Raw genomic sequence first — 24,255 nt, forward strand, 5'->3', positions numbered from 1 at the left:
AGACCCAGAAGTCCCCCCAGAGAAGCCTCACAGCGTGGCCCCATTGTGGCATACACAGGGATATCCTTGGACAGTGTCGACAATAACAATAGCACCAGCCATCTCATCAAGGTGATATATGTGCAAAGTATCCTGAGGTACTCCAGGCAAAGACACAGAGAGCCCTAGACCCTGGCCAGTGCCTACTTCAGCTCCAGCCATCCCATCAGGGCAGCTGTGGTATGGAGTGCCCAGGACTTTCCGCCCACACCCATTACAGATCCCCAAGCCAACCAAAGCCATCAGGCACACACAGTCCACATAAGGATGTTCCTATAAAAGGCTGTTTCTTCAAGTCTAAGAGAAATGGCTATTCTATTTAATTCATAGAAACAAACATGAAAGACAAACAAAATGAAGCAACAGAGGAAGATGCTCCAAACTAAATAAGACAAAAACCTTGGGAAAAAAAGCTAAACAAAACAGAGATAAGAAACCTACCTGATAAAGAGATCAAAGAAATGGTCAAAAACATGCTCACTGAACTGGAAAAAAGAGAGGATGAACTCAGTGAGAACTTCAATAAAGAGACAGAAAATATTTTTTTAAAAAAACAATAGACCTGGGCAGCCCAGGTGGCTCAGCAGTTTAGCACCGCCTTCAGCCCAGGGCCTGATCCTGGGGCCCCAGGATTGAGTCCCACATTGGGCTCTCTGCATGGAGCCTGCTTCTCCCTCTGCCTGTGTCTCTGCCTCTCTCTCTCTCTCTTTCTCTGTCTCTGTGTGTCTCTCATGAATTAATAAAATCTTAAAAAAAAAAACAATAGACTAGAAGAATAGAATAAAATGAAAAAATATACTAGAGAGAATCAACAACATATGAGAGAATGCAGAAGATGAATTAATGATTGGGAAGACAGAGTAATAGAAAGTGCCCAAGCTGGGGTGCCTGGGTGGCTCAGTCAGCTAAGCGTCTGCCTTCAGTGCAGGTCATAATCTTGGTGTCCTGGGATCGAGCCCTGCACTGAACTCTCTACTCAGCAGGGAGTCTACTTCTCCCTCTCTCTCTTCTTCTGTGCTCTCTCTTACTCTCTCTCAAATAAATAAATAAATAAAATCTTAAAAAAAAAAGTACCCAAGCTGAACAGCAAAAAAGTAAAACAATAAAAAACAAAAAGAATATTTTAAGGGATCTCTGGTACATCAAGCATACTAATATTCTCATTATAGGGACCCTAAAAAGAAAAAAGAGAGAGAAAAGAGCAGAACACTTATTTAGATAAATAATGGCTGCAAATTTCACTAACCTCGGGATAGAAATACAACCAGATCCAGGAAGCACTGACAGCCACTAAATAAATAAATAAATAAATAAATAAATAAATAAATAAATAAATAAATAAACCATAGGAAATACACACCACAACACATAATAGGTAAAATGGTAAAGATTAAAAATAAAGAGAGAATCTTCAAAGTACCAAAAGCAAAACAACTAGTTATATACAAGAAACCCCATAATAATGCTATCAGCTGATTTTTCAGCAGAAACCTTGCAGGCCAAAAGGGAGTGGTATACATAATAAAAGTGCTAAAAGGAGAAAACTACAACAATAATACTCTCCCTGACAAAGTTATCATTCAGAATTTAAGGAAACAAAGAGTTTCTCAGACAAACAAAAGTTAAAAGAATTCATCACCACTAAACTGACCTTACAAGATATGTTAAAGGGACTTCTTTAAGTAAAAAAGATAATAATTAGAAGAAAATTATAAAAAGAAAAAAATTCATGAGTAAAAGAAACAAAAGAAATGAGCACAGGGGAGAAAAAAGAGAGAGGGGGGCAAACCAAGAAACAGACTCTCAACTGCAGAGAACAAACTGATGGTTATTAGATGGGAGGTGGGTTGGGGGATAGGTGAAATAGGTGATGGGGCTTAAGGAGGGCACTTGTGATGAGACCGGCTGTTGTATGGAAGTGTTGAATCACTAAATTGTACACCTGAAAGTAATTTTATACTGCATATTAACTAACTGGAACTTAAATAGAAGCTAAAAAAAGAATGAAATCATGCCATTTGCAACAACATGAATGAATAGATGCAGAAGGTATAATGCTATGTGAAGTAAGTCAATCAGAGAAAGATAAATACCATATGATATCACTCACACGAGGAACTTAAGAAACACAACAAATGAAGGGGGAAAAAAGAAGCAAACCAAAAACCAGATTCCTAACTATAAAGAACAAACTGATGGTTACTGAAGAGGAGGTGGGGAGACATGGGCAAAACAGGTGAAGGAGATTAAGAGTACATATCTTGATAAGCACTGAGTAATAAATAGAATTATTCAATCACTGTATTGTATACCTGAAATGAATATAACTATATACTAACTATACCAGAAATAAAATTTTTTAAAAGACCAATATGAATACCTGATACATTTAGGATATAAACCCTAGGATGCCAGAGAAAGAATTGTCATTGAAAGAAAAGTCTGGTCTACAAATGAATTCTGAACTGGCCTACATTCAGCCCTATGAAGACATAAACTTTTATCTTGAACTCAATATATAATACCGAATTCAAAGAGAAAAACAATAATACACTAAACAATAAAATAAACTGGAAACTAAAGAAACAAACAAATAAAATAGTCAAGAGATACTCCATAAAAATAGGAAGCGTTCTAAGAAAAGGAAGATGAAATTCAATTTTCTATGGCAGTGATTTCACTGATAAAAGTTAAAAAAGTGAGAAAAATAATTAAACATCTCCATTAGATCCTGATGCCTAAAAGGTCATCTTTTGACCATCAAAGCTTTACTAGCATAATAATATATTTATTTCTTTACCCGAGTTAATATTATTTATGTATTCACATATAAAATATTATTTACTAATTTAATTTTTAAATTAACCTATAGACAAAGTATAAAAGTTTTTATAGAATAAGTTATAAATTTTATAAATCTTGACAATAGATATAAGAAGTGTTCAATTATTTTAAATTCTTATTTTTCAAAGCAAGTAATCAATGGGCATTGCCTAAGGTAAGTCAATATAATATAAATAATAAGGGATGCCCAGGTGGCTCAGCAGTTGAGCCTCTGCCTTCCACCTAGGACATGATCCTGGAGTCCTGAGATCGAGTCCCATATTGGGCTCCCTGCATGGAGCCTACTTCTCTCTCTGTGTCTCTGCCTCTCTCTGTCTGTCATGAATAAATAAATAAAATCTTAAAATATATACATAAATAATAAGATATGAATAATAAAAATATAAATATCAAAATTATAAGATCATGTGATGTGTATCGTGCACATATATGTACAACTATAAAGTATATATAATACGTAATGATATAAAATAATTTTAAAAATTTATAAAAATTTATTAAAAATATTTTATAACCCAAATAAATGTTTGCTTGTAGATGTAAAATTGGAATAATAGTCTTACCAATAAAATAACTTCAAAGTGAAAATAATGATTAAGCAAAAAGTATGACAGATTCTTTAAAATGTTTCAAACCTTCAAAGACTCAATGTGGGACTCAATCCCGAGTCCCTGGGATCAAGGGACCTGAGCTGAAGCACCTGAGCTGAAGACAGACGCTCAACCACTGAGCCATCTAGGCGCCCAAAGAGCATATTTACTTTAAATAATAAATTTAGCTGCTAGAAGAACTTAACCAGAAATTATAAAGTATTAAATAGGACTACTTGAAGAAGATGAGGAAGAATTACTATTAACTTTTGCTTTTTATACTCATAATTAAAACAATTTTTGCCCTGTACATGCATAAATTTTGTAATAAGAGTATCAGAAATAAAAATATGCACTGCAAAATCCCATTTTTACAAAAATGTAAGGAGAAGGAGCCACAGTAACAGATAAAAACACAATATAGAAGATACATATTAATCAAAATATAAATAGTGATTATCACTTCCTGATTGGGGAGATGCCATAAATTTATACAAATGTCCTTATATATTCTATATGCTTTTAAAAGGGTACATAACATATTTTATACTTTAGGGATGCCTAGGGTGCCCCTGGTTGAGTGTCTGCCGTTGGCTCAGGGCATAATCCCAAGATCCTGGGATGGAGTCCCACATCAGGCTCTCTGCAAGGAGGCTGCTTCTCCCTCTACCTATGTCTCTGCCTCTCTCTGTGTCTCTCATGAATGAATAAATAAAATCTTTAAAAATTTATTTTATAATTAAAATAATTTTTAGTTAGTTTTTAAAAAATTTGTAAATTTGTTTTTTAAAAAAGTAATAGGGTGGGAAAATTGCTCAACCAATTACTCTTTCAATGATGCATCTAATTGTATCATTTATTTTTTACATATATAAAATATTTATAAATGTTATTAATTTTTAAAAGAGACATAAATATTTCAATGATGCATCTAATTATAATTAATAATTATAATTTAAAATAAATTCTCCAGTGGTGATCCCAGGGACTGGGGATTGAGAGTCCCACATCAGGTTTCCTGCAAGGAGGCTGCTTCTCCCTCTACCTATGTCTCTGCCTCTCTCTGCCTCTCTCTCTCTGCCTCTCTACTTTTTTTTAAAAAAGTAATAGGGTGGGAAAATTGCTCAACCAATTACTCTACCTTTCAATGATGCATCTAATTGTATCATTTATTTTTTACATATATAAAATATTTATAAATGTTATTAATTTTTAAAAGAGACATAAATATTTCTTTTACTCTTTGAAGGTTTGAAACATTTTAAAGAATTTCTGTCATACTTTTTATTTAATCATTGTTTTCACTTTGAAGTTATTTTACTGGTAAGACTATTATTCCAATTTTACATCTACAAGCAAACATCTATTTGGGTTATAAAATATTTTTTAAAAATTTTTTAAATTATTTTTTACACATAATGTTTCATGATGCACTATTCTATATATTAAGGAATACATGTGTATTTCTGATATTTTTATTCTACTTTCACAAAATACTCTCCCTTCTACACATTTCAAATTTTTAACAGTAGTAGAAAGTAAGTGTAATCTCTCAATGCAAGTATAAGTATGAACTGTATAAAATCTTTGCTATAATGTTGAATGATTTTTAAATGTATAAATTTTTTAAATAGTAAGATTAAATAATTACATACCAAAGCAATTCCAGCAGAATAATGAGTAACACACATCTTTCCAGGAATTGTGGCTCCCATATAATCTTGATAATCTCTATACCTAAATAAATAAGTATGTATTTATAATTAACTTTGACAATTCAAAGGTGAGAATTGCTGCTAGTAATTAACTCTGTAGTCCATAAAATCATAGTCTGAAGCAAACTGATGTACAACCTTTCCATACATCTTTATTGTTTCCAATTTGGAAGACATTCATTAAGCACACCATATTTCTAAAATATATCCAGTGGATCCAGGTTTTTTTATGGCTTTACTGTTTTCATCACATTTATTTAGGATTACTAAAGCCTCTGAACAAAACACTTTGATCAAAAGTATTTTGCTAAGTAACAACGAAAAATAGTTTTAATACATGGATTAAAAATGTTCATTTTCTTGTAGAAAAACTTACCAGTTTCTCATAAGAATGACTTTATGGTTCCATAACTTAACATTATTATGTCTGCTTTGAATAAGGGCCCATATAAATTGTCATATAATTAATAGCACCATTATCAGAGATTTTTCATAAAAATTACTCCACGTAATTCTCAAATCAAGCCAGTGAAATAAATATTATTATCCCCATTGAACAAATCATACATCAGATGAGACGTATAAGTAAATTTCTCAAGGTAGCAAGATTAATAAGTGCTAGTGAAAGATATGAATTTAGGGAATCTGAATCCAGAGTCATACTCTCAAATACTAAGATGTAGACACTCCAAACATATTCTGCCATCTTTAGAGCCTCCATCAAAGCAAACATTTCAAGATGTATATAAAGAAACTTATTTCAATTATCAATTAAAACATCCCCTCAGTTTCAACTGCACTTCACATTCCACTGTCTCCCTACTGCTGCCTTTATTCTGTCTCTCTGATATTTTTCTGTATCTAAGCCTTGTTTTTCTATATCTAAACACTTGTTTGCAAGTATTCACTCTTAACATGCAACCTTGGCTTCCCCCCCTCCCAAGGTTTAAAGTATTCTTCACATTCTTTTTTAATCCAAGACAGTGTACTAAAAGATTGTGCAAATGCAAGGATGTTTGCTCTCACCACTAGTATTCAGCATCATACTAGAGGTCCTAGCCTGTTAAGGCAAGAAAATAAAATAAAAGATATTTGATTGGAAAGGAAGGAATATAGTCTTCTCTGTTTATAGATGATGTGATTGTCTACCTAGGAAATCCCACAGTATATAAATAAGCTACTAGAACAAAGTGTGTTCAGCAGGTTTGCATGTTTCAAAGTCAACTATAAAGTCAATCTGATTTTTATATACTAGCAATAAAATATTTGAAACTAAAGTAAAATGAAACATTTACAATAGTGCTAATGTTATTTAAGGGTACAAACATGCAATGAGTAGTCAATAAGACCTAGAGATCTAATACACAGTATAGTAGATATAGATAACAATGTTGCATTATAATCTTTAAATCTGCTAGAAGCCTAGAACTTTATTATTCCAAGTATTAAAAGAGAAATGATAATTATATAACATGACAGATGTGCTTATTACCACTACAATGGCAATCATATAATACACAAGTGTATTTATTAACATGTTACATACCTCAAATTTACAGTGATATGTAACATTCAAATAGATTTGAATAAAAAATTAAAAAAATAAATATTTTTCCATTTTGTGTTCAAAAAAGAAGAAAAAAATAGCACCAAAGACATGATATACTAGGATATAAAGCCAACATAATGTGAGAAAGATCTGTATGCTGATAAAGCACTGATATATCTGTATACTGACAGAACTATATGCTACAGAACACTGATGAAAGAAATTAAAGATCTAAATAAATGGAAGAATATACCAAGGTGGCTGATTGGAACACTTAGTGTTATTTAGCTATCAGTTCCCCCTAAACTACTATATAGACTCTACGCAGTTCCAATCAACATTCCAGCAAGATATTTAATAGTAACTGAGAATTTTAATCTAATATTTACATAGCAAGGCAAAAACTTAGAATAACCAAAACAATTTTCAAAAAGAAAAAAACACATTTGGAGAACTTATACTACTTGATTTAAATGATTTTTATAAAACTATAGTAATCAAGGCAGTGTGTTATCAACAAAAGGATAGAACAAAAATAGACTCTTACATAAAAAGTCAAATGATTTTTGACAAAAGTAGCAAAAGCAAATAAATGGAGAAACTATAGTCTTTTTAAGAATTGCTGAATAATTCATTATTCATATGCAAAAAATGGCATTCTCCATATCTCATAGCATATACAATAGTTAACTCAAAATGCGTAATAAATCTAAATAAGAAAAACTTAAAACTATAAGGCTTCTAGGAAAAGATATAGTAATCTGTAAACTTGGGTAAGGCAAAGATATTTTTAGGTACAATATCAAAAGCATGATTCATAAAATAAAAATTGTTAATAATGAATTCATCAAAATCTGCTTTTTAAAATAATACTGTTAAGAAAATGAAAAGATAACTCACAGCCAGAAAATATTCTGAAATCATATATATTATAAAGGACATGTACCTGAATGCTTAAAGAATACTTAATAGGAAGAGCTGGTCTAAGATGGCAACATAGTAAGATCCTGATCTTACCAACTCCATAGACACACCAAATCTACATCTATTTATAGAGCAATTCTTCCTGAAAAAGAACTAAGGGCTAACTGAACAGCTTCTGTACAACAAAAGATAGAAAGGCAAGAGAGAATGGCAAGACAGAAGGAAACACAGTAATGAAGAGAACCCCCACATCCAACACTGTGAACAGCGAACAGCGTTTGAAAAGGTATAGTACTGAGCGACCAGAATAGATTCATCTGCCCCAAGCTATCGTGCCCCCAAAATCTCCAGCCCATGCCCATCTGGGTTCCAGCTGCCTCACCAGGACACTCCCACCCTGAGTACCCCAGAATACCCCAGATTGCATTCACTTTAGCTTCAGCTGTCCTGCCATGGTACCCTCTGCACAGAACACCCCAGAATCCTCTGGTCTGCATCCAATCTTGGCTCCAGCAGTCCAGCCTGAGCAGAGTCCCAGAACACCATGGCTTGTATCCACTTCAGCTTCAGCTATCCTGTTACGACTCCCTTTGTATAGAAAGCTAGGGTACCACCTTGCCTGCACCCACTTCAACTTCAGCTGTCCTGCCAAGATGCTCGCTGTGCAGAGAGCCAGGGAGCCCATTAGGTTGCAATCACTTCAGATTCAGCTGTCATATCAGGATACCCTCTGTGTGTAGAGCCTCAGACCACCCCAGCCCACACCCACTTCAGCTCTGGCTATCCTACCAGAGCAGCTCCAGCATAGAGTACACCATGGCCCCTAACCCACTTCATCCACAACTCCAGCCAGGAAAAGTCAACAAGCACACACAGTCTATACAAGGATGAATATACACAAGACCATTCCTCCAAGTTTAAGAAAGGTAGATTTTCTAATTAATAGAAACAAATACAGAAATTCAAGAAAAATGAAGATACAAGGGAATTGCTCCAAAAGAAAGAACAAGACATCAGAAAAATAACTACATGAAAAAGAGATAAGCAATATGCCTGATAAAGAATTTTTTTTAATTTTTATTTATTTATGATAGTCACACACAGAGAGAGAGAGAGAGAGAGGCAGAGACATATAGGCAGAGGGAGAAGCAGGCTCCATGCACCAGGAGCCCGACATGGGATTCAATCCTGGGTCTCCAGGATCGTGCCCTGGGCCAAAGGCAGGTGCTAAACCGCTGCGCCACCCAGGGATCCCCTGATAAAGAATTTAAAGTAATGATCACAAAGATGCTCACTGGACTGGACAGAAAAGTGGAAAAGCTCAGTGATACCCTCAATAAAAGGAAAGTATTTTTTAAAAATCAATCTGACTTGAAGAATACAATAAATTTTAAAAAATACTAGAACCAACAGTATATTAGTAGATGCATAAGAATGGATCAGCAATCTGGAAGACAGAATCATGGAAAGCACTCAAGCTGAACAGCAAAAAGAAAAAGGCATTTTTAAAAAGTGAAAATAGGTCTAGGGACCCACTGGACATCATCAAGCAGACATTCTCTTCATCATTAGAGTCCAAGAATGAAAATAGAGAGAGAAAGGAGCAGAAAACTTATTTGAAATAATAGGTAAAAACCTCCCTAACTTTGGGAAGGCAATAGAAAGCCAGGTTCAGGAAGTAAGAGTTCCAAGCAAGATGAACCTGAAAAGGTCCACACCACATACTCTACCTGGCAAAGTCATCATTCAGAATTGAAAGAGAAATAAAGAATTTACCAGATGAACAAAAATTAAAGGATTTTATCACCTCTAAACCTCCTCACAATAAATGTTAAAGGGACTTTAAGTGGAAAAAAAAAAGCCATAATTAGAGGTAAATTATGAGTCAAAAGATACAAAGTATGACCACATACATATAAAATGTAAAGGAGGGTGTAAAAAATAAAAAGACCATGAACTTTAAATACAGACTATTAAATACTTAGGAGGTTACATGTGAACATCATGGTAACCATAAACCCAAAAACTATAATAGATACACATAAAATAAAGAAAGCCAAACATAACACTACATTAACTCATCAATCACAAAAAGAGATCAAGAAGGAACAGAGAACAACAAAAACAACCAGAAAACAATTAAAATTGCAAAAGTATATTATCTGTCAATAATTACTTTAAATTTAAATGATCCAAATGGTCCAATTAAGACACAGCGTGGCAAAATGGGCAAAAAACAAGAACTACCTATATGTTGCCTATGAGACTCTTACTTTAGGCCTAATGAGACTCTTACTTAGGCCCTAAAGAAAGGCCATCCTTTCACATACAGAGAGAAAGTGAAAGGATGAAAAAAGATATTCCATGCAAATGAAAGTGGGAGAGGAAAAAAGCCAGAGTAGCAATTCTTATATTGGATAAAATAGACTTTAAAACAAAAATGGTAAAAAGAGACAAAGATATTACATAATGATAAAAGGAAATAGTCCAATAAGAGAATATTATAAATATCTATGTACTCAACATTGGAAAATCTAAGTACATAAAGAAAATATTAACCAATATAAAGGGAGAAATTGACAATAATACAGAAATAGTAGAGGACTTTAGTACTTCATTTACATCTATTAATAGATCATCCACACATAAAACCAAAAAACAAACAGCATCTTTGAACAACATATTAGAACTGATGGACTTAACAAATATATATGCAGTATATTCCACACAAAACCAGCAGAATATACATTCTTTCAAGTGCACATGGAGCATGCTCCAAGATAGGTCATGTTAGGACACAAAATAATGTCTCAACAAATTTAAGAAGACTGAAATTATATCATGCATTTTTTCTGACCACAATAATATGACACTAGAAATCAATATGAGAAAAAACTAAACATGTAGAGACTAAATAACATGCTACTAAACAAAGAAATCAAACAGAAAATCTTTTTTTAAATGCACAAAGACAGATGAAAATGAAAACACAATGGTCCAAAATCCATGGCACTCAGAAGAACTCAGAGAAAGCAGTTCTAAGAAGAAAACTGATGGCAATACAGACCCACCTCAAAACAAGAAAAATCTCAGTCTAACCTTACACCTAAATGAATTATAACAAGTTCAAAGTTAGTAGAAGGAAGGAAACAATAAAGATCAGAAATAAATGAAATAAAGACTAAATATTTAATAGAAAAGATCAAGGAAACCAATAGCTAGTTTTTTGAAAAGATAAACAAAATGATTATCTTTTACTGTTTTTTAGGTACTTTTTGTTTTCTCTTTTGGTATTTTTGACCTGTTGATTGTTCAGTAGCATGATGCTTAAGCTCTATACATTTGTGAATTTTCCAGTTTTCTTCTTGTATTGATTACTAGTTCCCTACAATTATGATCAGCAAAGATGCCAGATGTGCTTTAAATCTTCTTAAATTTATTAAGACCTATTTTATGTCCTTCCATATGATCCTACCATGATAATATTCTACATGTCCTTGAGAAGAATATGCATTCTCTTGGTTTTAAATGTAATGTAGTGGTGCCTGGGTGGCTCAGTCAGTTAAACATCTGACTTCAGCTCAAGGTCATGATCTCAGAGTCCTGGCTGGAGCTCTGCATCAAGCTCCCCACTACTTGTCCCTCTCTTTCTTCTTCTACCCTTCCCTCTGCTCCTACTCATTCTCTTTCCCTCATAAATAAATAAATAAATAATAAATATTCTGTACATTCAAATCCATCTGATCTAATATGTTAAGACCATTGTTTCCTTTTTGAATTTCTGCCTGGTTTTATCACTTCACTTTCAGCATGTGTGCCTCCTTATGTATGAAGTGAGTACACTGTAGGCACTGCAAAGATGTGTCTTATTTTTTATCCATTCAGCCACTCTGTCTTTTGATTGCAGAAGTTAGTCCATTTACGTTTAAAGCAATTATAGAAAGAGATGTGTTTTTTTTATTATCATTCAAGTAAGGTTAACATACAGTATTTTATTAGTTTCAGGTGTACAGTATAATAATTCAACAATTCTATACATTTCTCAGTGCCCTTCATAATAGGTGTATATTTACCTTCTCTGTTTCACCCACTCCACTACCCACCTCCCTACTGACAACCACCAGTTTGTTCTCTGTATTTGAGAGTCAGTCCCTTTTTTCTTTATTCACTGGTTTTGTTTCTTAAATTCTACATGAGTGAAATCACATAGTATTTACACTTCACTAACTTATTTCACTTAGCAATATACCTGAATTATGGTCATGAACTATGGTTTTTATCTTTTCTCTTGTTTAATGGGATATATCACATTGATTTGCAAATATTGAACCACTCTTGCATCTCTGGAATAAATTCCATTTTATCATGATGAATGCCTTTATGTATTGTTGCATTTGGTTTGCTAATATTTTGTTGAGGATTTTTGCATCCATGTTCATCAGAGATATTAGCCTGTAGTTTTCTTTTTCTGTAGTGTATTTATTTGGTTTTGGTTCTAAGGTCATGATAGCCCCCTAGAAGAAATTTGTAAGTTTCCCTTTTTCTGTTCTTTCAAAAAGTTTGATAAAAATAGGTATTAACTCATGTTTAAAGTTTGGTAGAATTCACCTGTGAAGTCAAATATTCCTGGACTTTTATTTTTTTATTACTGAGTCAATTCATTACTAGGAGTTAGCCTGTTCAAATTTTCTATTTCATCCTGATTCAGTTGTGGAAGATTATGTGTTTATAGGAATTTATCCATTTCTTCTAGGTCGTCCAATTTTTAGCATATAATTTTTCATGACCTTCTCTCATAATCTTTCATTTTTCTATGGTGTTGGCTGTTATTTCTTCCTTTATCATTTTACTTGAGTCTTCTTTCTTATAAAAATGGCTAAAGGTTTATCAATTTTGTTGGATCTTTTCAAGGAAGAAGTTCCTGGTTTCATTGATCTATTTGTCTATATTTCACTTATTTCTCCTCTAACATTTATTATACACCTCCTTCTACTGGCTTTAGGTTTTCAATGTTCTTCTTTTTCTAGCTCCTTTATGTGTAAAACTTAGGTTGCTTACTGAAGATTTTTTTTGCTTCTTGAGTAGGCCTGTATTGCTATAGGTTTTCTTGCATCTCAAAGATTCTGAGGTATTTTGTTTTCATTTTGTCTCCATACATTTTTTTCCTTTGATCTTGGTTGACTGTTTATTAGCATGATATTTTAGCCTCCATGTATTTGTACTCTTTCCAGATTTTTTGTGATTGATTTCTAGTTTCATACTATTGTGGTCAGAAAAGACACATGATATGATTTCAATATTTTTTTAATGTATTGAGAATAGTTTTGTGGCTTTACATGTGATATATTCTGGAGAAGGTTCCATGTGCACCTGAATGTGTATTTTACCTTTTTTAGATGGAATGTTTTGAATGTATCTGTTAGATCCAATTAGTACAATGTGTAACTCAAACCACTGTTTCCTTGTTGATTTTATGTCTCAATAATTGGTCTGTTGAAATAAATGAGGCATTAAAGTCCCCTATTTTTATTGTATTACTGTCAATTTCTTCCTTTACGTCTGTCCATATGCGTTATTCTTTATTTAGTATAATTTTCAGCTATTATTTCTACAAGTATCGCAGAAATTTTCTACAACAAAATATTAGCAAACCAAATGCAACAATACATAAAAAATTTTGTCTCCTTTCCTCTCTCTTCTGGGATTCCTATAATTCAAAGGTTATTACATTTGATAATGTTACTGAGTTCCTTTAATCTATTCTCATTTTTTATTATTCTTTTTTCTTTTTCAGTTCAATTTGGTTACTTTCCTTTAGTTTGTCTTCCAGATCACTGATCCTTTCTTCTGCTTCCTCTAATATGACATTGATTCCTTCTAGTGTATTTTTAATTTCAGTTCTTGAGTTCCTCATCTCTGATTATATATTTTCTATCTCTTTATTGAAGGTCTCACTATGAGCTTCCACTATTTATTAAGTCCAGCAGGTATCTTTATGATCATTACTTTGAATTCTTTATCAGGTTTATAGGTTACCTCTGTTTCATTTAGCTCATCTGCTGTGGTTTTGTCCTGTTCTTTCATTTGGGACATATTGCTCTGTTTCCTCATTTTGTCTTCTGTGTTTGTTCCTGTCTATTAGGAAAGTCAGCTATGTCTCCTAATCTTGAAAGTAGTGGCCTTATGAAGAAGCAGTCCTGTGGTGCCCTGCAGCACAACATCTCCTGTTCACCAGAACCAAGCACTTCAAAGGTGTCCCCTGTGTGTACTGTGTGTGCCCCACTGTTGTGGTTCAATCACATTTGCCTTCAGTACAGTTGAATACAATGGCCCACTTGACCTTCTGTCAGCAGGATTTGGTCCTGTGCTATATTAAAGGGCCAATCAACCACAAATAGACATTTTTCCAAAGAAGACATATAGAGGACCAATAGACATATAAAAAGTTGCTCAACGTCACAAATCAAAATTACAATGAGATATCCTCCCCCACCTGTCAGAATGGCTAACATCAACTACACAAGAAACAACAGGAATTGGTGAGGATGTGAAGAAAGAGGAACCCTCTTGCACTGTTGGTGAGAATGTGAACTGGTGCAGCCACTGTGGAAAACAGTATGGAGGTTCCTCAAAAAGGTAAAAATAGGACTACCCTATGATTCAGCAATTGCACTATTTGCCCAAAGAATACAAAAATACTAATTCAAAGGGATACATGTGCCCCAATATTTATAACATTATGTACAACAGGCAAATTATGGAAACAGCTCAAATGTCTACTGAGAGATTAATGGATAAAGAAGTAGTGGTATAAACGTATACAACTGAATATTACTCAGCCATAAAAAAGAATGAAATCTTGCCATTTGCGATGATGATATGGATGGAGCTTGATAACTTTACATTAAGTGAAATAAGTCAATCAGAGAAAGACAAATACCATATGATTTCACTCATATGTGGGATTTGGAAAGCAAAACAAATGAGCATAGGGAAGAAAATGGAGAAGCAAACCAAGAAACAGATTCTTAACTATAGAGAACAAACTGATAGTTATCAGAGGGGAGGTAGGTGAGGGGATGGGTTAAATAGGTGCTGAGGATTGAGGAGTACAATTGTGATGAGCACTGGGTGTTGTATGTAAGTGTTGAATCACTATATGGTACCCCTGAAACTAATGTAACACTGTATGTTAACTGAAACTAAAACTTAACAATAAATAAATAAATAAATAAATAAATAAATAAATAAATAAATAAATAAAACTGACATTAGTTAATCAGACTGGTAAAAATGGAAAGAGAAATGACACTTATTGCTGGCAGAGATGTGGGAAAAATTTTAATCTCACACTTGCAAAGGAAATACTGACATACCAACTTAATAATATGTATATACAGACTTGTTGAAAGATATTGTGGATTATAATTGTTACATAATTTTATATGAGTTCAATTAAAAATATATAGTTATAATTGATCATTAGAAAAGTTGTATTTATTTATTCAACAAATAAACTGGAAAGAAAATGTGACAGAGATGAAACCCACAGATGTAAAGAGACTAAGAGACATATCAAATGAATGCAATGTGTGGACTTTGCATGGATGTTGACTTGAACCAATCAATTGTAATATATAAAATATTTTAGACAATATGAAAAATTTGAACCCTGACTAAACAATGACGACTTTAAGGAATTGCCATTTTTTAGGTGTGATAATTATATTGTGAATATTTTTTAAAGAATCCTTATCTTTCAGAGATAAGTAATTAATAATATGACACATAGGACTTTCTTCAAAATAACTGAGTTTCAGGGGGTGAGAAAAAGAAGAGTTAAGCAGAAGTTGACAATTGTTTTATGGATATGTAAGGTACATAAGGATTCATTATTTTACTTTCTCAGCTTCTGTTATACTTGAAATTTCCCATAACAAAAACTAGAACAAAACAAAAAAAGAAAATTACTACTTAAAAATAATGCAGGAAATTCATTAGGATAAATTTTTTTTAAAGATTTTATTTATTTATTCATGAGAGACAGAGAGAGAGAAAGAGAGAGAGAGAGAGACAGAGAGGCAGAGACACAGCAGAGGGAGAAGCAGGCTCCATGCAGAGAGCCCAACGTGGGACTTGATCCTGGGTCCCCAGGATCAGGCCCTGGGCTGAAGGTGGTGCTAAACCGCTGAGCCACCTGGCTGCCCAGGATAAATTATTTTTAACCTACTTTCCCAAGCCTTTGATCAAAACTTCATAACAAAAATATAAACTCCATATAAACGCCATAAAATAAATCCCATTTTTTAGGTAGTGGTTAAGATTATGTATGGGTTCTAATGTTAAAACCTGTGAGTTCAAACCAGACGATACCACTAAACCGAAGAATCCTGAAATTGTTTTACCTCTAGAAATGTCAATCTCCTCATTAGTAAAAAACTAATAAGCACAGAAATAAATTTTAGCAAGCTTTTTTAAACTGACAACCGTGAAAGAGAATACGAGGCCTGAATGAAGCACATAATGTATCAATAGTCACCAATGAGTAAAAATTCCCTAAATTAAGCTACATCATTATCACAGATCTTTGCTTTCTAAGGATAATGAAACATTATTCTTACATGAATAGATATGCAGTATCATGAGGCCTTACAGTAAGATAGAACTTTTTCCATTCTAAAAATCTATGCAGTACTTCATCTGCCTCACCAACTGTAGAAATCTTATTTTTATCTGACCACAACTCCAACGATGACAGCACAACAGTAACTTTAAATTGGGCAAACATCTAAAAACAAAAGGGATAAACACATGAAAAATTAATCTTTGTTATTTTACAATAACCAAGAAATTAATTCAATGCTTTGACAAATCCACACTCAGTCTGTACAAATGGCTTTCACTCTTTAGAGATGCCAAGTTAATGCAAATTATAATTTCAAAACTCGTATACATTTTTCTAACTAGTATGAAAAGGAAAATACTTACTGAATTTACCAGGCCAACAATTTCAATGACTTTATTTGTTACTATCATGCTATCAGAGCCCAGGTAATCATACTGAAAAACAAAATTAATTTTAAATTTAAATACAATCTGTTATGTATTATGTTTGAGACATGCTTTCCATCCACTCTCAGAACTTTGAGGATGCTTTGGGGTTAGAACAGTTCAAAATAAGATAGTTATTAATAAATTTTAAAAAGAAGCATAAACTGGATCACTCATATATGCTTGTGAAAAGATAAAATCATACACCCACCCTGGAAAGTTTAGCAGCTTCTTTCAAAACAAATATATTTACCATATGACCAAGCAATTGCACACCTGGGCTTTTTGTTTTTTGTTTTTAAGATTTATTTGAGAGAGAGATCATGAGCACAATTAGCGGGCAGGGGCAGAAGGAGAGAGTCTTCAACCCATGAGACCTGAGCCAAATCATAAGACGGACACCTAACTGACTGAGCTACCCAGGAGCCCCACACTCCTGGGCATTTATCCTAAAGAAATAAAAGCTATGCTCACAATAATCTTATTCAAAAATGTTTGTAACAGTTTTATTTCTTTTAGCCCAAAGCTGAAATGTCTTTCAGTGGTTAACTGATTACACACACTGTGGTACAGTCACACCATGGAACACTGATCATTAATAAAAAGGAACTAACTAAACCATTGATATATGAAACAGCTTGGATAAACTTTAAGAAAATTATGCTGAGTATTAAAAAAATCCCCAAAGGATATATACTACAAGATAAATGTATGCAATATTCCTGAAACCAAGGAATGGAGAATAGATTAGTGACTGCCAGAGGTCAAGTACAGGGAAGTAGGGAGAAATGGATGTGACTATAAAGAAATAATGTCAGAAAGTCTTAGAGTGATGGTTCTATTCAGTGTCTTGATTGTGACAATGATTATACAAGGCAACATAGGTGATATTACTGCATGAAACTTCACATACACACACACACACACACATTAACTGCTGAAATCTAAATAAGTTTGTGGAATGTGCCAATGTCAAATTCCGTATCTATAAATCATCTCTCTAAAGTATAGCACCACTCGCATGTTCCACAGGACCCTCAAATTAAATATACCTAAAACTCATCATTCTCCCTCAAAAATCTGGTCCTACTTACCTTTCTACTACTTTAATTAATGGTATTATTACCTATGACCTCCCACATTCATGATACCGTATGTTCCATAAGAACAAAACTTTTTCTGTTGTGTTCACACCTGTATCCTCAATAAGTAGATCATGGCATCTACATGATGCTTAGTAAATTTATTAAGTTAATGAAGAAATCAAATCAATTTAAGTCCTTCTAATTCAACCTCATCAGTAACTTTTATAATTGCTTTTGTTCTATTATTAACTACTATTGATTTATAAATGTTCACCTTGATTACTGGAACAGTCTCTTAAATGCCTCCAATTATCCCATCAGCAATCTAGTCCCTACACTATTACAAAAATGATGATTCTAAAATGAAAACATATCACTCCCCTGTTTAAAATCTTTTTAATGATTCTCAGGGATCCCTGGGTGGCGCAGCGGTTTGGTGCCTGCCTTTGGCCCAGGGTGCGATCCTGGAGACCGGGGATTGAGTCCCACATCGGGCTTCCGGTGCATGGAGCCTGCTTCTCCCTCTGCTTATGTCTCTGCCTCTCTCTCTTTCTCTCTCTGTGACTATCATAAATAAATAAAAAAATTTTAAAAAATTCTTAAAAAAAATAAAAATAAAATCTTTTTAATGATTCTCTATTACCTTCAGGATAAAATCCAAACATAGTATCAGTTTTTCAATTTATCTCTTTCCATTTTCCTTCTTCAACTCTATGTATTAATCACCCAAACTTGCAGTTTTGTTGTTGTTATTTTAAAAAAAACCTTCTCTCATATTTATTGTCTTTGCAAGGAAAAGTTTTTCACCAAGTCTTCCCTGGCCCTACCTTCACCTCATTATCCAAATTAACTAATCCACAAACCATTCCCCAACCATCTCCTTTATCAGGATCTCACACCCCAGGCCATTATTCCCTTGTCCTAAACACCTAAGAGGCAGGTATCAGACAACTAGAGACAACCCCTACATCCCAGAATCCACTGAAATTTTTCAAGCTAGCCAACCCTAAATCTGTTTACTTTGCCTCACCTTTTCTTTTCCACAGAAATCATAATCAGGTCTCCTGCTCATGTTTTCCCCTTGCTCCCTCTGTCTCCTTATCTACTTCCCCATATGGCTTCTGCAGAATGTGCCATATTCTCTCCTCTTGGGAACTGTGCATAACAAACTATCTCTCCAATAGCAATTTCATCTCCTGATCTGTTGGCCCCACCACACATGAATAATAATAAAACACCTACTTACATGCTTTTATACTACCCTAACTAACTAGCCTATACTAACTAGCCTATACTACCCTAACCTACTTTAACATACCCTAAGCTATGTGTTTCCATGCCTTTCTCCACCACTGGACTGTGTTTTTATACTACCATATGCTGCCTTCGAGATAGCACTGAATTCACTAGATTTAAAATTTGTGAAGACATTGAAGACACTTTCACTGTTCCTCTTTATATGCCCAGCATCTAGTAACATAGATGCCACAGTGGGCTCAATGTTTATTTTCTTATATAATATGTAAATATGTATAAAAATATAGAAAAGGATGTTTAATAAATATCACATGGCTGGCAAGCCTGGAAATTTGGACAAGAAGCTTTTAAAACAACTTTCAAAGTTTGTAACATAATTCTGAAAAAAACAAGGATTTTTATAATCTGGAATATTCTCTGGAAATCTAGCTATCATTATTATAAAAATCTTAATTTTCTCTTAAATGTTCCCTTTGTCCTTTTCTCCTATATTCTAATAAACCAAGTATTTTCATATTCTTCTCTAAATCCTACCTGTCTCTGAATCTCATCTCTGGCTTTCCTGACAAGCTCTACAAATAGAAGTGATAATGTGTTTGATTCATATTCTCTGTAGTATTCCATAGGCATGACAATTAAACCCTTATCATCAGAACAAAACCTGGAAAATAGATTTTTACCCCTGTTTTCTGAAGTCTCTGAAATCTAGAGGAAATAAAGCCACACCTGACTAGATGCACTAGAACAGGTGAATCTTTAAAAACTACTTAAGAAAAAAAATCTCAACATAAGCAGTTCTCATACTGTCATCACTTTTGTGCCAATAAATACTTTAGAGGGCAAAACATTCCCTAGGCTACATACTGCTAAAAGCTTAAAGATTTTCATCCAAAACAAATGTCACCATCAAAAATATTGTAGATGGAGAGAGTTCCTATAGATGGGAAGTACAAGCATAAAAATCATTTTGTTCTTCAGGATTTTTATGTAAAGATTTCAAGTAAAACATTTCTGATAGAAATATGTAATTTTGAGTATTTGGTTTTTCAGTTTGCAAAATTTTCCACTGTTCTCCCTATGATATGTAGTAAAAATATTGGAAATTTTAAGTTACTTTCTAGGTAGGGATAATTATGCATTCACACCAAATATGTAAAAGCAAAGAAAAATAAAAATACATACCAAAGCTTTATCCACCACAATATGTATTTCTAAATAAAGAGGAATTAAATCTGGAACAGCTGATTCTGGCTGGGAAAGAGAGAAAGAGCACTTATAAGCATATAAAATTTTCATAAATTATTTATTCTGAACCTTTAAAATTATTTTCCCACTTTATTGAGGTATAACTGACAAAGAAAAATCATATATATTTAAAGTAAAAGATCTGATATTTTGATATACACATGAATTATAAAATAATTGCCATAATCAGGCTAATTAACATATTCACCTCATATAGCTACCATTTTCTTTTTTGTGTGTGCATGATGAGCACACAGAAGATCAACACTCAGCAAATTACAAGTTTACAATACAATTTTGTTAACTATAATCCTAGTATTGTACATCTAATCTCCAAAAGTTACTTACCTTGCATAACTGAAACTTTGTACCATTTGACCAACATTTCCCCATTTCTTGTCCTCAGCTCCTGGCAACTACCATTTTGCTCTTTGCCTCTAGGACTATTTTAGATTCCACATATAAGTGAGATTGTGTAGTATTTGTCTTACTGTGTGTGGCTTATTTCCCTTAGCATAACATCCTCTAGGTTAATCCATGCTGTCATAAATGGGAAGATTTCCTTCTTTTTCAAGGCTGAATATTCCACTGTATAAATATATATATTATATATTGTATTATATTACATTATCTATATAATATATATATATATATATATATATATATACTCTCAAGATACATGAGTAGAGGTATCTCTTCAAGATAATAATTTCATTTCTATGGATATATACCCAAAGGAAAATTTCTGGATCATAGGCAGTTCATTTTTAATTTTTTGAGGATCCTCCATATTCTTTTCCACAGTGGCTACAATAATTTGCATTCCCATTAACAGTGCACAAAAGGTCCCTTTTCTCACAGCCTCACCAACACTTGTTATCTTTTTGGTAATAGCCATCCTAATAGGTGTGAGGTGATATTTCCTTGTGATTTTGATTTGCTTTCCCTTGATGATTAGCGATGTTGAACACCTTTCATACATCTGATGGCCATTGGCCATCTGTATGCCTTCTTTAGAAAAATGCCTATTTGGGTCCTTTGCCATTTTTAAATATCATTGTTTATTCTTGCTATTGAATTGTATGAGTTTCTTATATATACTGAATATTAACCTCTTTTCAGGTACATGAGTTGCAAGAATTTTCTCTCACTCTGCAGGCTGTCTTTTTATTTTATTGACTTTTGCTGTGCAAAGAAAGATTTATTAATTTGATATAGTCATATTTATTTTACTTTTGTTACCTGTGCTTCTGGTGTCATATCTAAAAAATCATTGCCCAGATTAATATCAAAAAGTTCTCCCATGTTCTCTTCCAGGAGTTTTATGGTTTCAGCTTACCTTTTAAATCTTTAATCCATTTTACCACAGCATTTACAGGATATGCTAAGTTGTCTGCTTGTTACCGTCAGTTAACATCAATATATTGTGCTTTAAGCTTCATAGCAATGGACTCAAGTAATAAGAATATTTGTTATATGCTATGTTACTATCATCTATGTAGTTATATTACATACTATAAGTGATAATGTATTACTCATTAGATCTACTGTTTACAGTTTGTGTAAAATAAATAAAACAATAAGCATTATCTAACCATCTCATCTATTTTATCTGCATATCAGAAATAAATTTAACTTCTGCTCTACAAATTATTTAGTGTGGAAGACAGAAAAAATGCTTACATTTTTCACTCCTTCTTATATCAATGTCTTTGCAATATGATTTTGCAGGGCTTCACACCAAAAGATGAATGTATTTTGTCTCATTTCATTATGGGTTGGGCCTTGTAACTTACATTAACCAAAAAATGCAGAGGAAGTTTTGGTAGGCCAGGTCTGAGTCTGGAAAGCTTACACACTGCCATTCCTGCACTTAGAACCCTATTTATACACAATATATATAAGCCTGAGCCGGCCTGGTAGATAATAAGAAACAAGTGGCTTATTTACACCCAAATCCAAGCCAAAACTAAAGAGTACTTCATGAAGAAAGAAACTGCTGAATTTCTGAAAGATAATGCTACTATATTGGAACTTACCTATTACCGTATCCCCACTCCCTGGCTCAGTGGTGGCCATGAGGATGGTGGCCCTGCTTCTGATGTGTCTTGCTAGTATCAAAGGGGGCAATACCAAATTTTTTCTCAAAGAATTATGGTTGTGTGTTTTGAGCTGTCTGGTAGTTCCTGAAGGATTGATTGGCTCAAGGTTTGCCTTTGATTCCTCCATCCTGGAACTTTCACAGAGTTGAAGTGAATACTCAGGTAGTGTTTGTCAAAAGTATCCAAAACCAAGTAACTAGAGGCAGCCCAAGATGGGACAAACAAAAGGCACAATAGAGGCCTGTGAAAGAAGTGACTGAGTGGGAAAAGAGATATTTGTGGGAATAAAGGCTCTTGCATATACCAGGAAATCTAGATTAGCCATACACAGGGCTAGATGCATGCTCAGAAAAGACTTGAAAAGACACTAAGCTTTCTCCTCTGGTTGAATCTTCAGGCACTGGGCAAGAAAGAGTAAAGGCTAAGGCATACTTCTAAATGACAAGGAGAAACATTGGAGAAATGTTAAAACACAAAGGCAATCTGGAAAAAACAAACAGAAGAGTTTGTTGTTACTGCTGTTCTTGTCCTTTTGTTGGCTTCAGGCATTTAAGGAAATCTCTGCCAAATCATTAGCTAACCATGAATGGAAAACAGACCAGAGATAAATCATAGTCTATAATAAATAATAGTTTAGAAAAATCACTAAACAAACAACTACAACCCATAACAAGCAACAGTGATAAATAGTGAAAAGGAGAGAAGTCTGATTTCTAGAGCTACCACTTCATGATATTTAAAATATCCAATTTTCAACAAAAATTATGAAGCATGCAAAGAGACAAGAAAGTATGGTTCACTCAAAGGAAAAAAAGAAATGGAACTGTCTCTTAAGGAAGCCCAAACACTGGATTTACTAGACAAAGATGCTCAAATAGCAAAGGGAAACCATAGACAAAGAACTAAAGAAAACAAGAAGAATGATGCCTCACCAAGTAGAGAATATCAATTAAAATATAGAAATTTTGAAAAAGAGGAAAATCCCAAAGCTTTAAACACAATAACAAATCAATATTCACCAGAAGAATTCAATGGCATGCTTGAATGTTCAGGCAGCAGAATCAGCAAAGGTCAAAGCAAATTGAGGTTATCCAGTCTGAGGAGTAGAATAAAAAAGGAATAAAAAAAACAGAGTCTAAGAGATTTGAGGAACACCATCAAGAATGCCAAATATGCATAATAGGGCTCCCAAGAACAGGAGAAAGAGAAAGGAGCAGAAAGAAAATTTAAAGTGATGGGTGAAAACTCCCCTAATTTGATGAAATACATAAGTCTATACATCCAAGGAGGGATCCCTGGGTGGCGCAGCGGTTTAGCGCCTGCCTTTGGCCCAGGGCGTGATCCTGGAGATCCGGGATCGAATCCCATGTCAGGCTCCCGGTGCATGGAGCCTGCTTCTCTCTCTGCCTGTGTCTCTGCCTCTCTCTCTCTCACTGTGTGCCTATCATAAATAAATAAAAATTAAAAAAAAAAAAAAAAAAAAAAAAAAGATTTTATACATCCAAGGAGCTCAAAAAAACCTCCAAGTAGGATAAATTCAAAAAGATCCACACCAACACACACAGTAAAAATGTCAAAAGCCACTGTTAAGAGAGAGTTTTGAAAGCAGCAAGATACAAGCAACTCATCATGAACTAATGATCTTCAATAATACTGACAACCAATTTCTCATTAGGAACCATGGGAAGCTAGAAGCAGTGGGATGACATTTAAAATGCTGAAAGAAAAAAGAAAAAAAGAAAATAAATAAATAAAATGCTGAAAGAAAAACTATCAACCAAGAATCCTCTGACAACCAAGAATTCCAAATCTGACAAAACTAATCTTCACAAGTGAAGAGGATATTAAGATATT

The 24,255-nt window shown here is 33.6% G+C and overlaps 1 protein-coding gene across 7 annotated transcripts in view; it reads right to left on the minus strand.

Annotated features, from left to right (window-relative positions):
• ADAM32 (ADAM metallopeptidase domain 32) overlaps positions 1–24,255 on the minus strand; it is a 182,675-nt gene that overhangs the window by 115,101 nt on the left and 43,319 nt on the right. For all 7 annotated transcript variants that reach the window (XR_005371453.1, XM_038560019.1, XM_038560017.1 and 4 more), the window contains 4 exons: positions 20,237–20,305; positions 16,650–16,721; positions 16,283–16,449; positions 5,129–5,210 (listed from right to left, as the gene is read on the minus strand). Coding sequence is in view for 6 of the 7 variants with exons in the window: in XM_038560019.1 (XP_038415947.1) it covers positions 5,129–5,210; positions 16,283–16,449; positions 16,650–16,721; positions 20,237–20,305 (390 nt within the window). In the remaining variant the exon portion in view is untranslated. The remainder of the gene's footprint in view (positions 1–5,128; positions 5,211–16,282; positions 16,450–16,649; positions 16,722–20,236; positions 20,306–24,255) is intronic.

This window comes from Canis lupus, chromosome 16 (assembly GCF_011100685.1).
Source record: "Canis lupus familiaris isolate Mischka breed German Shepherd chromosome 16, alternate assembly UU_Cfam_GSD_1.0, whole genome shotgun sequence".
Classification (NCBI taxonomy): Eukaryota; Metazoa; Chordata; class Mammalia; order Carnivora; family Canidae; genus Canis; species Canis lupus.